General features: G+C 43.2%; 2 protein-coding genes across 3 annotated transcripts; one reads left to right on the forward strand and one right to left on the reverse strand.

The window, feature by feature from the left end:
- The first annotated feature begins 685 nt into the window (after positions 1–685).
- On the forward strand, positions 686–4,390 carry nme4 (NME/NM23 nucleoside diphosphate kinase 4). The gene is made up of 6 exons (XM_028412183.1): positions 686–723; positions 863–1,116; positions 1,892–2,022; positions 2,094–2,195; positions 2,270–2,382; positions 2,818–4,390. Exons 1-6 carry the CDS (start codon positions 686–688, stop codon positions 2,936–2,938), a joined length of 759 nt encoding a protein of 252 aa, XP_028267984.1. The 3' UTR covers positions 2,939–4,390.
- Positions 4,391–4,526: 136 nt separating this feature from the next.
- eps8l1a (EPS8 signaling adaptor L1a) lies at positions 4,527–10,262 on the reverse strand. Of its 2 annotated transcripts, none has more exons than XM_028411846.1 (14): positions 10,149–10,262; positions 8,674–8,791; positions 8,542–8,600; positions 7,995–8,133; positions 7,023–7,111; positions 6,854–6,928; positions 6,631–6,779; positions 6,359–6,553; positions 6,023–6,131; positions 5,812–5,952; positions 5,622–5,736; positions 5,319–5,481; positions 5,063–5,195; positions 4,527–4,640 (listed from the first exon to the last, which is right to left on the reverse strand). In XM_028411846.1, exons 2-14 carry the CDS (start codon positions 8,789–8,791, stop codon positions 4,569–4,571), a joined length of 1,557 nt encoding a protein of 518 aa, XP_028267647.1. In that variant the 5' UTR covers positions 10,149–10,262; the 3' UTR covers positions 4,527–4,568. The 2 variants fall into 2 exon arrangements, with proteins under 2 accessions (XP_028267647.1, XP_028267648.1); XM_028411847.1 differs by lacking the exon at positions 10,149–10,262 and adding an exon at positions 9,077–9,096.
- Between the last annotated feature and the right edge of the window lie 1,290 nt (positions 10,263–11,552).

An 11,552-nucleotide genomic window follows, 5' to 3' on the forward strand; every position in this document is an offset into this window, starting at 1 on the left:
GTTCTTCCAGTTTGACACAAAGGATCACACACTTCATTTTAACTGAGTGTCTGAGCAGATGCGGCTAACAAATGTGAGTCCTAAGGCCTGACATGTGATATCACACATGACAAATGTGTGAGGACACTAAAGGGTTAAACTGAACCACAGTTCAACAACGGACAGATGTCATGTCACAGCATTTCTGTGTGACCACACAGACCAGAGATGAAAGTGAGTCCCAGAGGACGCTCCCCCTCAGCTTTTGCCTCACACGCTCACCTTGGTGCTAAGTTATTGTTCAATATGTTAGAAAAACATAAATATTACTATTGATAAATGATAGACTCCACTTTACTCTAATTTTATGTTTCCATTTACTAATTATTTGACTATTAAGATCACTTTGGTGTGCTTTTAAAAAACAGCTGTTGGACGTTTTCTGACAGAAACACCTCCTTTATACAAACAAAAGGCTTTATGTGTTTTTGAATGAAACATCATCAGTGGGTTAAAGGAAGCGTTTGTGTGAACCTATAATCCAATTATCAATCAGTCAATTACAGGAACTTTGTTTATGCATATTTACAGATGATTAATTAGCTGATAATTAGATCAAGTCAGAACAATAGTTATTATTAAAGCATTTAAAGTAAGTACAAAAGGAGAAATAGATGCATAAAAATATTGATGTTAAAAAAGGATAATGAGCTGGTTTGAAGTAAAAGTGAACATAAAGATAATGTATAAGTCAAACGTCGTACAGAAAAAAAAAATATTATATGATACCAAACGTAAAAGTGCAATAGAGGTGCAAATAAATTATGTTAAACATGATGTCACATGTAAACAGGCTGCAGTTTATTTCTTTAGAGACATGAAGAGCAGACAGAGGAGCTCTGGCATCACTGGAGTTAAAAGCTCCAAACAATGAGAGGAGGAGGAAGAGGAGGGAGACTCGTGAGTTTTTATTGAGGAGGCTTGACTTCACTCACCAGAAGCTGGCGGTCATGTTGCAGCGGCGTGTATTTCACAGAGTTCTCCAACAAATTTACTCTGGAAACCAAGAACCCACCAAAGGTCTGCTGTCTGCGCTGCGCGATGGAAACAGATCCGTTTTTCACAGGAGCCAAACAAGTAAGTTTCACAGTTTACACACTTATCACAAAGTCTGGACTTTTACATAGAAATTGTGCCGTTGTTTCTGTTGTAATCATTTTTTTAAAGCGGTGATATGAAAACACTGTTTGTATTAAATGTAAACATTTAACCATTATGTAGAGTTTTAGCTTGATATGTGACAAAGTGTAAAAACTTTAAAAAGAAAAATATTTTAAAACGCGTTTGGAAACTCTTTTGTTCACTCTGTAACTTATTTGTGCCATAAAAATATCGATAATAATAATAATGCGAGACGTGTAGGGTCATGAACTGGAAGTAGGTTAGAGGTACAAAAGTTGGTGCTGATGTGACGTAAGCACAGGTGGCGGGGTAAACAGTGAGCGTCGGTGCGTAATGCTGTGCCAAAAACCTGTGCGCGCTCTGCGTAATGGCGAGGGCAGGGTGCCATCCATAACCTGAAGTCTGAGCCCCAGAAACAAAGTTCTGCGCAAACTAAACCGTCCGGCCGCCTGAAGTCAGAGGCTGGTGGAGGGTCACGTGTTTATTTAATTGATCGCTTGCAGTCATTCATTAGCTCGTGCCTGGCGATGTGGCTGCTTCTGTGTGTGTGTGTCTGTATGACACATACTTCTCACAGTCCTGCTTTATTAATATTAAGGTTTAGTTTTGTGGAAAGTGAGTTTGTGTGAGTCAGTGTCCTCTGAGGTGTTCCTGTGATTAACCTGCATGTCTGTTTGTGGGTCAATATTTGTCCTTGTCCCCTTGAGTCACCTCTGCTCTGGTCCTCCAGGTCTTCCAGATTTGAGGGAGCGCACCCTGATAGCGGTGAAGCCAGATGGAGTTCAGCGGCGCCTCGTTGGACAGATCATTCAGCGCTTTGAGCAGCGCGGCTTCAAGCTGGTCGGCCTGAAGATGCTGCAGGTAGAGACGTCTGGACAGAATGGGCCTAAACTGAATCATTTATAGTTTTAACTCTGTCTGTTGATGTGAAGGTGTCGGAGGATCTGCTGTCTCAGCACTACTGTGAGCTCAGGACGAAGCCTTTCTATCCCAGCCTGCTGCACTACATGACGTCAGGGCCCGTGGTTGTCATGGTGAGCACTCATCTTACTACCCTCTTTTTTTTAACCTGTGCACACTCACATGTGTGTGCTTTCTTTCTGTTTAGGTGTGGGAAGGACACAACGTGGTGCAGACGTCACGCACCATGGTGGGACACACAAACCCCGCCCAGGCCCAGGCCGGCACAGTCAGAGGAGATTTCAGCTTTCATGTCAGCAGGTAAACAGACGTCACATGATGTGAGTATGTAAACACTGAGACACCATGTGAGGTCAAGTTTGTCCTGCTCGGCTGTGAATAGCGGCAACTTCTGTGCCTGCAAAATAAAGCGTGCAGTTCCTCAGGTGTCCACTAGAGGCTGGTGCACAAATTGAGCTGATTTCCATCGACCTTGATGTTAAAATTTTTAACTTTACACTAGAAATAAACACATTTACATGAGCGTCGGCCTGTCTCAGTTTCACCTGCTTCACTTGCACTCCACCTCTTTGGAGGTGGAGTCAGGTGATGCCAATATGGCGGCAGCAGGAGGCTTTGCTTCGGATCTGGTGTGCAGCATACAACACAGCAGATAACTTGTGAATATTTATATATATTCACATGTGCTCTGTGTGCCCTGGAGGTGAGATGATCAGGTGTATTGATCGTTGGCAGGAATGTGGTCCATGCCAGTGATTCCCTGGAGGGTGCTCAGAGGGAGATCCAGCTGTGGTTCCAAGGAAAAGACCTCCTGAACTGGGACTGCTGCGACCAGACCTGCACCAGTGAGGCGTGAAGGTGCTGACGTTACCTCCCGTCCTGCTGCTCAGAGGTCCATCTGTTCTCAAAGTGATGATAATCAGGTGCTCCTTCTGTATAATTTACCTCAGTGAGTCCTAAGATGGAAACTAAAGCGAGACATTCTGCAGGTGCAGGTTAATTACAAAGAGGTCTGAGAGAGGATGTGTGACGGAGGCCACCTACAGGCCTCATAGTTAGGTTTAGGAAAATCATATTAAAACAGAACCTCTAACAACAGTTGATTCATGTTACAGGGCCTGGTCGCCCCAGCAAGCTTCTCAGCCATTTTCTTTTCATAGCTAATTAGGTGCCATGCCTGAATGGGAGGTTTTATTTGCACTTATCCACACAGCCACAAGAGGGCGCATAGCCAAGTAAACAGTGATGTTTCCCACCCTGAACAGTAATCTAAATGTCAATCAAAGACTGTATAACAAGATGGATGACATGACAGTGAGGTCAAAAAATGTGGGTCGCCGCCCCCTGCTGGCTGGCTGCGGTATTAACCCTCACCTCACCTTAGTTAGTGCATGGGACACAGACTAGCTACTTTTTATCACACTGATCAAGTCACATTAAAAGTTGAGGGGGGAGTTGTGCTCAGTGGGTGGAGGCAGAGCCGTGTCATCCATCTGTAGATACAGAGCTGATGTGTAGCATACAACACACACCAGCTGCTTCTCGGTTCAGTGGTCGTGTCCTTAAACTACAAAGGAGGGTTAGGGCCATGACCTTTGTTTTTTTCAGCGGTCTCGTCCTCCTCTTCTGTAGTGTACTTAACTCTTTCTAGACCAGCTGCATCACATAGTGCCGCAGTAAGTCCCATTTGCAGTGATTTACAGTCTATGGTTTAGCTCCAAAATCTTTGCTTTGCTTAGCTGCCTCTGTTATTTAAAACAAAGGATGTTTAAGCAAACATCTACTAACAAGAAAATAAAATCTTTTTCACAAATACACAGAAATAGATAACAATATTTACTGTATTGATCTGTATACTTGAACTGAGTCTCTGAATACTTTTAATTGTAATTTTTTTATATAAAATAAACTACCTCTGATATTAAATATAATTTCAGTTTAAGTGAATACATTTGAGCCGATGATCACGATTTATACTAAAACATTTAATCTTTGGTGAACGTTATTTACAAAAACTAAGATGTTGATGATTTACCTCCAGCTCATAATCGCTGCATCAGTGTTTTTCATGTGTGCAGTGTCACTTTTTTTATAATTATTTTGTCTGAGTTCTTTGCAGCTGATAAAGTGGCTCTTTATGTTGTACTAATTATTCCGTATGAGATAAGTTTTTAATGTATTTGTCAGAACAAAGATCAAAATGCACATATTTTATTGAAGTTGTACATTTAATCATGTTTCACGACAAACAGTTCATTGACTTGACGCTTCATACTGAACGTGTGATAATAAAACTGTAAAAAAGTTACATTTTAAACACTTTGTGGGTTTTATTCAGATTTTTTCACGTATCCTCAAAAACAAAGAATGACCAAAAATGTTAATTTAAAAAAAGACACTGTTAGTAAAGTGAGGATTTTTTCTTAAAATGTAAAAAAAAAAAGCTTTCACACTGATACACTGATCGCTCTCTGACGTCCCATCACTCAGGACTTCAGGTCAATTTTCAGCTTTTGTTTCTCCATCGCCGTCTCCAGTTCTGAAGCTTTGTGGACATCCTGAGGAAGACACAAATATCCATTTTAATTTAAAGGAACAATAGAAACTTTAAAAGATCCTGATACGTAACTTTAAAGGGACAATACACCCAAAAAATATAGTTTTCATTTGCATTCTGTTAAATAAAGTGGAGAAAGAAGCTCTGATTGTCATAAACAGCCACTTAATTTTATTTAACTGGAGAAAAGGAAGAAAATCTGTTTTATGTTATGTTTAATTTTTAAAAAAAAAATAAATAAATAAAAGGAAGAAAATCTGTTTTATGTTATGTTTAATTTTGCGTTAAACTGTCCAAGCAGTGATTGATAAGTATGTTGTCTTTGATTTTTCTGTTTGGGTGAGCATGGCGTAAATCTGTGCACAAGTCAAGGCTGAGCAAACAAACTGCACAAATACACACAGAGTGCATCTGTGGACAAACCTCCAGAAGAGCCTTCTGCACCATTATCTGGCTGTAAACTCTGGCGCCCTCCTCTGGCGACACCGTGCGGAGCTCCTCTTTGTTCAGGGAGAACAGCTGAGCTGCGGTTAAAATGCTCAGACTGTCGATCGTCCTGACAGACGAAGCAGAGGGATCAGCATCGTCAGTATTTCACTGATGAATAAAAACACCTAAAAAAGTGTGTTTGTCTCCCTCTTCTGGCAGAGAGAGTAACTACACAAACAAAAGCCCTCACTGTTGTTTGAAGCCCTTCGCGGTGAGCCAGGCCGCCACCTCCGCAGCAGGCGAGTGGTAGTTCAGAGGGGGGGCGTTATCAGCTGATCGAGGGCCCCCGGCTGGCCGAACGGAGCCCCTTTTCTCGGCTATCCGCTGCAGGAGCTCATCGTTCATTATTGGGACTGTACAAAAATACAAACCAAACTTTATTTGCATACACACGATGAGACAGTGCAGCACATTTCTCTGTTTCGGGACCTCCTCAGTCAGCAGATACAAATAGATACCATGAACAAGTTCCCAGCTTAGTGATAGGTTTTACCTCGGCTGCCATCTTCACCCTGCATGGCTGTCGGACTGGTAGCAGTAGGGCTGGTTGCTGGATTTGATGGTATGTAGTATGAGAAGGACCTAACTGGTGGCGTAAGAGGCGTCCTCTGTTTTGGAGAAGCAGGTATGAATAAGAGACAAAAACCTCCAGAGTGGATTCAGTGTCAGTGTCTTTGTGGTACCTGTGACTCTCTGCGGAACACCAGGCTGCCTCTCCTGCTGCTATTCACCGCAGAAAGAGGCTCCAGGATATTAAAGGGAACAAACCCGATCTGGTCAAAGCGATTCCGACACTTCCACCAGCGCTTTGATGACTCAATAACCTGAGGAAACATGACTGGAGTTTGGTGACCTTTGTATATAGGTATGTATTCTGTGGGTGTGGGTGAGTACCTCGAGTGTTTCTCCGTGTAGCACTGAGAGCTCGCTGCTGTTTCTGGCCACAAAGTCATAACTGCAGAGGTAAAGTCGCTCATCCTCTGGTGGAAGCCCATTTCCATCTCTGAAATCACCGGAAAGGATCTTTAGGTTAGAATTTCAGTATCAAAAGAATAAGAATAAAAGGGATTTTGGCTGCCATTGCGGGTGGATCCATTTGCAGCATGCTAACATTTTCTGAGCTGTATCAGTTTCACTATAAGAAAGAGGAAAGAACAGCGCCCTCTAGGTGGACTGCAGCCCGTTTTTGCATAAATTCTGTCCTTGCTCTGTGTTTTTTTTTCTACTTACACTTCGTAACTTCCCTCTCCAGCGCCCTCTGCTGTTTGCCATCTTGGAGCGCCCGTTCTTTCCCTGACAGCGTCCTGCTTGTGCTGCAGCTCGACTGGATCTTCCAGCGGCTGCCCAGCTGAGTCGTACGCCTGAGGTTTCCATCCGTCCAGGAAGACGAGTGAGTACGGAGGGACGGACACACTGAGCTGTGAACTGAGAAAAACAAGGGGGTGCTGTTACAGCACGGTTTTATCCAAGCAGAGGTTTACACACAAATATGACACACAGACCAGGGCGACGTCCAGTTGGTTCCTAATGACGTCCACAACTCTTTCTCCTCCTCAGCCAGGTGCTCCTGGAGCAGAGAAACAGCACCGCTGGTCATCGCAGGACTGACTGTAGATCCACCTAATGCAGGCCCTCCGGTGGTGTTCACCATCTGTAACAGAGAGGGGTGCTACAGTAAAGATCACAGAGAGACAGGCGAGAAGCTGACACCTTTCAGAGTCGCACCAGTCTGAGAGGCACAAAGATGTGGTGCAGCAGCTCGGGTGCATCAGGCTCAGTGATGGACGACTTCAGACGGTCCTGAGTAAAACAGGAAATAAGGAAATGCAACATGTCTTTTGTTTGTATTTTCTATTAGTTATTTTGTGTTTCTTTATGTCCAATGTGGTCTCACCAGTAGACAGAGGGAGTACTTGATTTTCTGAAAGATGTCCACAAATTCTTCCTCTGACGGAGGACAAGCCTTCATGGTCAACAAACTATCTGCACACAGAAAAGAGCAGCTGTGATCACAACACGCACAACACAGGACAACACATCCTCAAAGCTGAACAGAAGATCTGCTCAGTCAGCTTTGGTCCAGATTCCTCTTATAAATACAAACTGCTCCCATTTACAAGAAGCTTCTCCGCCATTTTTGGGCTACCACACTGATGAGTTTGACAGGTCAAGCTAAGAGACCCTAAAGGACGGGCAGGGGACTGTCTGTCACGAGCTGTCACGAGCTAACTTCAACCAAAACATCAGCAGTTAGCATTTCTCCAAAGAACTTTTGTGACAAAAATATGAGCATGAGGATTTGCATGAGTTTGGGATGTGATGCTTGCTCAGTCAGACCAGCTCCTTATAACATCATAAAGGGATTCGCCTCATCCTTAACTGGTACAACCATCTACAGATCTCTGTATTTTCTCACAGAGTTTATCACAAGTACGTCAAGTAGCCTGAAGCCCTGACTGACAGATTGCAGCTGTGTTTATTGAAATGACCACAGGGGGGAGCACAGCATTGTGTGGAAAGTCTGGAATAACACTCAGATTTGGGCTATACACAGCAGAACCACACCACAGTTCTTGTTCTAGCTTGTTCCAGCAGAAGTTGTCAACATAAAGCCTGCAGGAGTGACTAATAACTGTGGACACCCTGCTGATGTTGCCATGCCAACACAAGTGTGACACATCGACACACTAGCCAGTCATATTATCTGGAAAGCAGTGCAACATAAGAACAAACTGGTTCTTTGTCTTCCTGGATGACTCCGTTTCTTAGATGTGAAGAATTTTCTGGATTACTTTGTAAAGTTTGTTTGTGACCTGCCTGTTGACTGAGTGTAACACACATCCAGCCTGTGTCCTGAACCTCTCACCGTCTTGGTCCCCCTGGTTCTTGCTCTTCCTGCTTCTCTTCTTCTTCTTCCTCTGGTTGAGGACACTCTGAGCCTCGGCTGTCTGCTGCAGGCGCATCATGAATCTCTCCACATCGTCAAAGCAGTGGTTCAGAATTACCTGAAGATTTCACATGAAATATTTGGGCATTTATTTATTAGCATCACTTAAAAACTCTCAAAGATTTGATAAATCACACCTATTAATAATGCCCCCGTATTATTCTGCTAATCTGCAAATACATTTGGTGACCCAGAGAAGCTAGTTTAGCAGCATAGCATTGTGGTCTGCTGTTTTATTTGTGTAGTTTCACTTCCTCCGTTTGTGTGTTTTCTTTTCAATCTGAGCATTCACCTGTGTCTTGTGAACCAATCAGTGTGTCTGTGTGTATCCTCTGATGAGCTCTTTGTGTCTTCCTGGTTGGTGTGTCTTTTGTTGTCTCTAAGTATTCTTGTTATGTTTAATTCTGTTTTATTGATCATTTTAAAGTCTTATTTCTTAATAGATAAAGTAATGCTGAGTGAGTACCACTTCTCTGTCAGCGTTCAGAGCAGTCATGTGATCAGAGTCCCCATTGGCACCGCTCTCTGTGGAGATGAAGATCAGTGACTTTAATGCAGACACATTTACAGGTGTGCAGCATGATGTGTGTGTTTATACCTTTTCCAGAGTCTGTGTAGACGGGCAGTACGCCAGCAGAAGGCTGCTCTGTTTGAGGGATCATGACTCGGATGCCTGACGGCTTCCTGGGGACCACCGGAGGAGCAGGTGGTGACATCTGAAACAACAAAGAGAGTAATTTTTACAATGCCTGATCACTTCACTGGTTTCATTAGCCATCACTGCATTTAGAATGAACGTGAAGTGAAAAAAAAATTTCTTCTTCTAGCCTGAGATGAAGGCTGCAGAGAGAGCCTGGAAGATGACCCCCCCACACGGAAGGCCAGTCAGGAGGCCACTGACAAGATCCTTGACACGATCTAATAACACAGTGGTATCAATACATCTCCCAGGAACGTGCCATGCAGTTATCCACAACAAAATGACCGAGCTGTCAGCTCACTGTGGGCCTGATGAGGTTTCTGCAGCAGTAAGTGTTCCTCAAGGTTCAACCTCATCCTCTGTTCATTCATCCATCTTCCACTCCTGGTTCATATCCTAATTCAGCTCCTCTCCCTTCAACTACTTGGAATTAATTCATGATACTGATAACCATGGATCAGACTTGGGTCCACCACCTCCAACCAAAGAGCAGAGAACAATCCAAACAGTGGAAACAGACAGAGTCTCCAAATCAGTGAGGTCTGCATCAAGGTGATGGTCTCTGTTTTCTGCTGCTGGACCACCTGGAAAAGGGTCACACTGTTACAGGGGCTGACTACACTGATCTCTGAGACAGCTACAGGAGGAAACCAACCAGGTTCAGACCACAAGTCCACCATCATCCAACACCTGTTCACCTGATCTACACCCTCACACTGACAGCTCTCCAACAGGATGGAGGAGGAGGAGGAGGAGCTCAGTGGTCGCCATGACAACAGTGATAATGCGGGGTCCAAGACAGCAACTTTTATAAAGGTAGAATCTGTATCCTCCATGAGTGTAAGCCAAGATTGAAATTTAACAAAAATACAGAATGATTAATGAGGGCTGGATATTGACACATTCTTCGAGCTGCCTGCAAGAATGCAGAGTATTCTGTGACTAATACACACTACAGGAAAAACCACTGTCAGCAGATGGTATGGAGATGACACAATCATAAAGGCTTCATGGAGAAACAGCTCAGTAACAAACCGTCACTTCATTAAGGCTGAGACTGAGTCTTTTAAATCAGACACCTCTCTTTCTTTCTACGCACCTTTCTGCCTCAGTTCTTCTTCTGCATGCTCTTAAAGGGTTAATAAATGTTTACAGTCAGATCAACCTGTCATTAAAATACACAGACAAAACCCTGAATGTTTGTGAAGTGATAAATGTTTACTTAAATGAAGATAAATTACTGTAAAAGATCTCCTTTCATGAGCTGTCGCAGGACGTCTTTGTTACAGGTGACAGGTACACACACACACACATAGAAGGACACTCACTGTGTACACAAAGCTTACTCATAAAATCCTAACACACCACTGTACCTTTTAGTGCAGTTTGAGTCTTTAATTCCTGGTTGCAGACATGCGTCCTCCGGCTGGAGACAGTGTGCGTGCACTGAGCTGTGTACAGGAGGTTGACCTGCCTTCCTGCCAAAACTAGAAAAACTTGTCTGGCTTTCCTTTCGCACTTAATTGGCATTGCTTTCACTCTCCTGTGATTCACACACACACACACATATCTCTGTTCTCTATTTTCTGTTTTCTACCTGCATCAGCCTGCAGCCTGTGCCAGGAGGCAGCTGTGATCTGGAGCGCGTCATTCCAGGAATGTAACGTCATCCCTTTAAACCTCCACGAAGCCTCTGACAGGAGAATGTGACCAAAAATTCAGATTAACAATGAAAAACATGCACTACACTACATTTAAATATGTTTTTATGGCTATAAATGGATGTTTCATTAAATTTGAGGTGGAAGAAGTAAAGAAATCCTCCAAAAATAATACTCTATTAAAAGAAATTAGAAGTATTATGTTGATATAGGATGATTTCCTCACATGCAGGTGAACATTGCCGACTCCAAACATGTGGGTGCAGTGACACCTGCTGGTCAGAGCAGGTCAAGGCTTCACCTGTTTGTCTGGCTCTGTGCAAGTTCAGGTCAGGGTCACTTTTTCCACAAGAAAATTGAGATAATTGGACAAACTGTGGTCATCATGGAGACATATAACCCTGGTCAGGATTAAAAAGATAACACAGCTGCCGCCAATAAGACGGTAAAGGATCATGGTGTAAGGAAATAAACAGATATTATATATATATATATATCATATATGAAATTAAAAAATTAATTTAAATATGTTTTGAATGCGGTTTAGGATGCACTCTGATGGTCTGTGGGCTATTTTAATACCAAAGCCCTAATATGAAAATAGGCCTATTGTTCAAAGCAGTGGGGTGTGTGTGTTTGTGTGTGTGTGGGGGGGGGGGGGGGGCAGCTCTGTCAGCTGTCAGTAGACAGAGGACACCCTGGACAGGTCAGCTGTTGTCATTTGAGCTAGTTGCATCATCGTTCTGTATTTAATTGGGCTTGTGGTGCATTTGTTGTCAAACTGTTAAGGAAAGCACGTGTTTTCTACTACAGCAGTGTTTTGACCGCTCTGGGCCTCCATAGATTTTCACATTTCATTATACATCCTGCTATACAAATGTCTGCACTCATTTTGTTCATATAAATGATCTATTTTAAGGATTTTGTGGGACTTAAGTTTAAAAAAAGGTGTGCGCCAACTGATGCGCAATGCTTTTGGTTAATCTGACTTTTACGCACAGGACTGTTTGTGGCTGTAGTATGAGGTCACCATCTCCTCTTGGTGACACCGCTCAGTGTGTGTGTGTGTGTGTGTGTGTGTGTGTGTGTGTGTGTGTGTGTGTGTGTGCTTCACAC

This window comes from Parambassis ranga, chromosome 8 (genome assembly GCF_900634625.1).
Source record: "Parambassis ranga chromosome 8, fParRan2.1, whole genome shotgun sequence".
NCBI classification, from domain to species: domain Eukaryota; kingdom Metazoa; phylum Chordata; class Actinopteri; family Ambassidae; genus Parambassis; species Parambassis ranga.

Bases quoted from the DNA above. Each gene is read 5' to 3' on its own strand.
- nme4 (XM_028412183.1), top strand. From the start codon at position 686: ATGAGCTGGTTTGAAGTAAAAGTGAACATAAAGATAAT. The intron at 1,117-1,891 runs GTAAGTTTCACA...CTGGTCCTCCAG, and splicing joins TTTTCACAGGAGCCAAACAA to GTCTTCCAGATTTGAGGGAG. The intron at 2,023-2,093 runs GTAGAGACGTCT...GTTGATGTGAAG, and splicing joins TCGGCCTGAAGATGCTGCAG to GTGTCGGAGGATCTGCTGTC.
- eps8l1a (XM_028411846.1), bottom strand. From the start codon at position 8,791: ATGTCACCACCTGCTCCTCCGGTGGTCCCCAGGAAGCCGTCAGGCATC. The intron at 6,929-7,022 runs GTGAGACCACAT...TGTTTTACTCAG, and splicing joins AGTACTCCCTCTGTCTACTG to GACCGTCTGAAGTCGTCCAT. The intron at 5,953-6,022 runs GTACTCACCCAC...ATGTTTCCTCAG, and splicing joins TACACGGAGAAACACTCGAG to GTTATTGAGTCATCAAAGCG.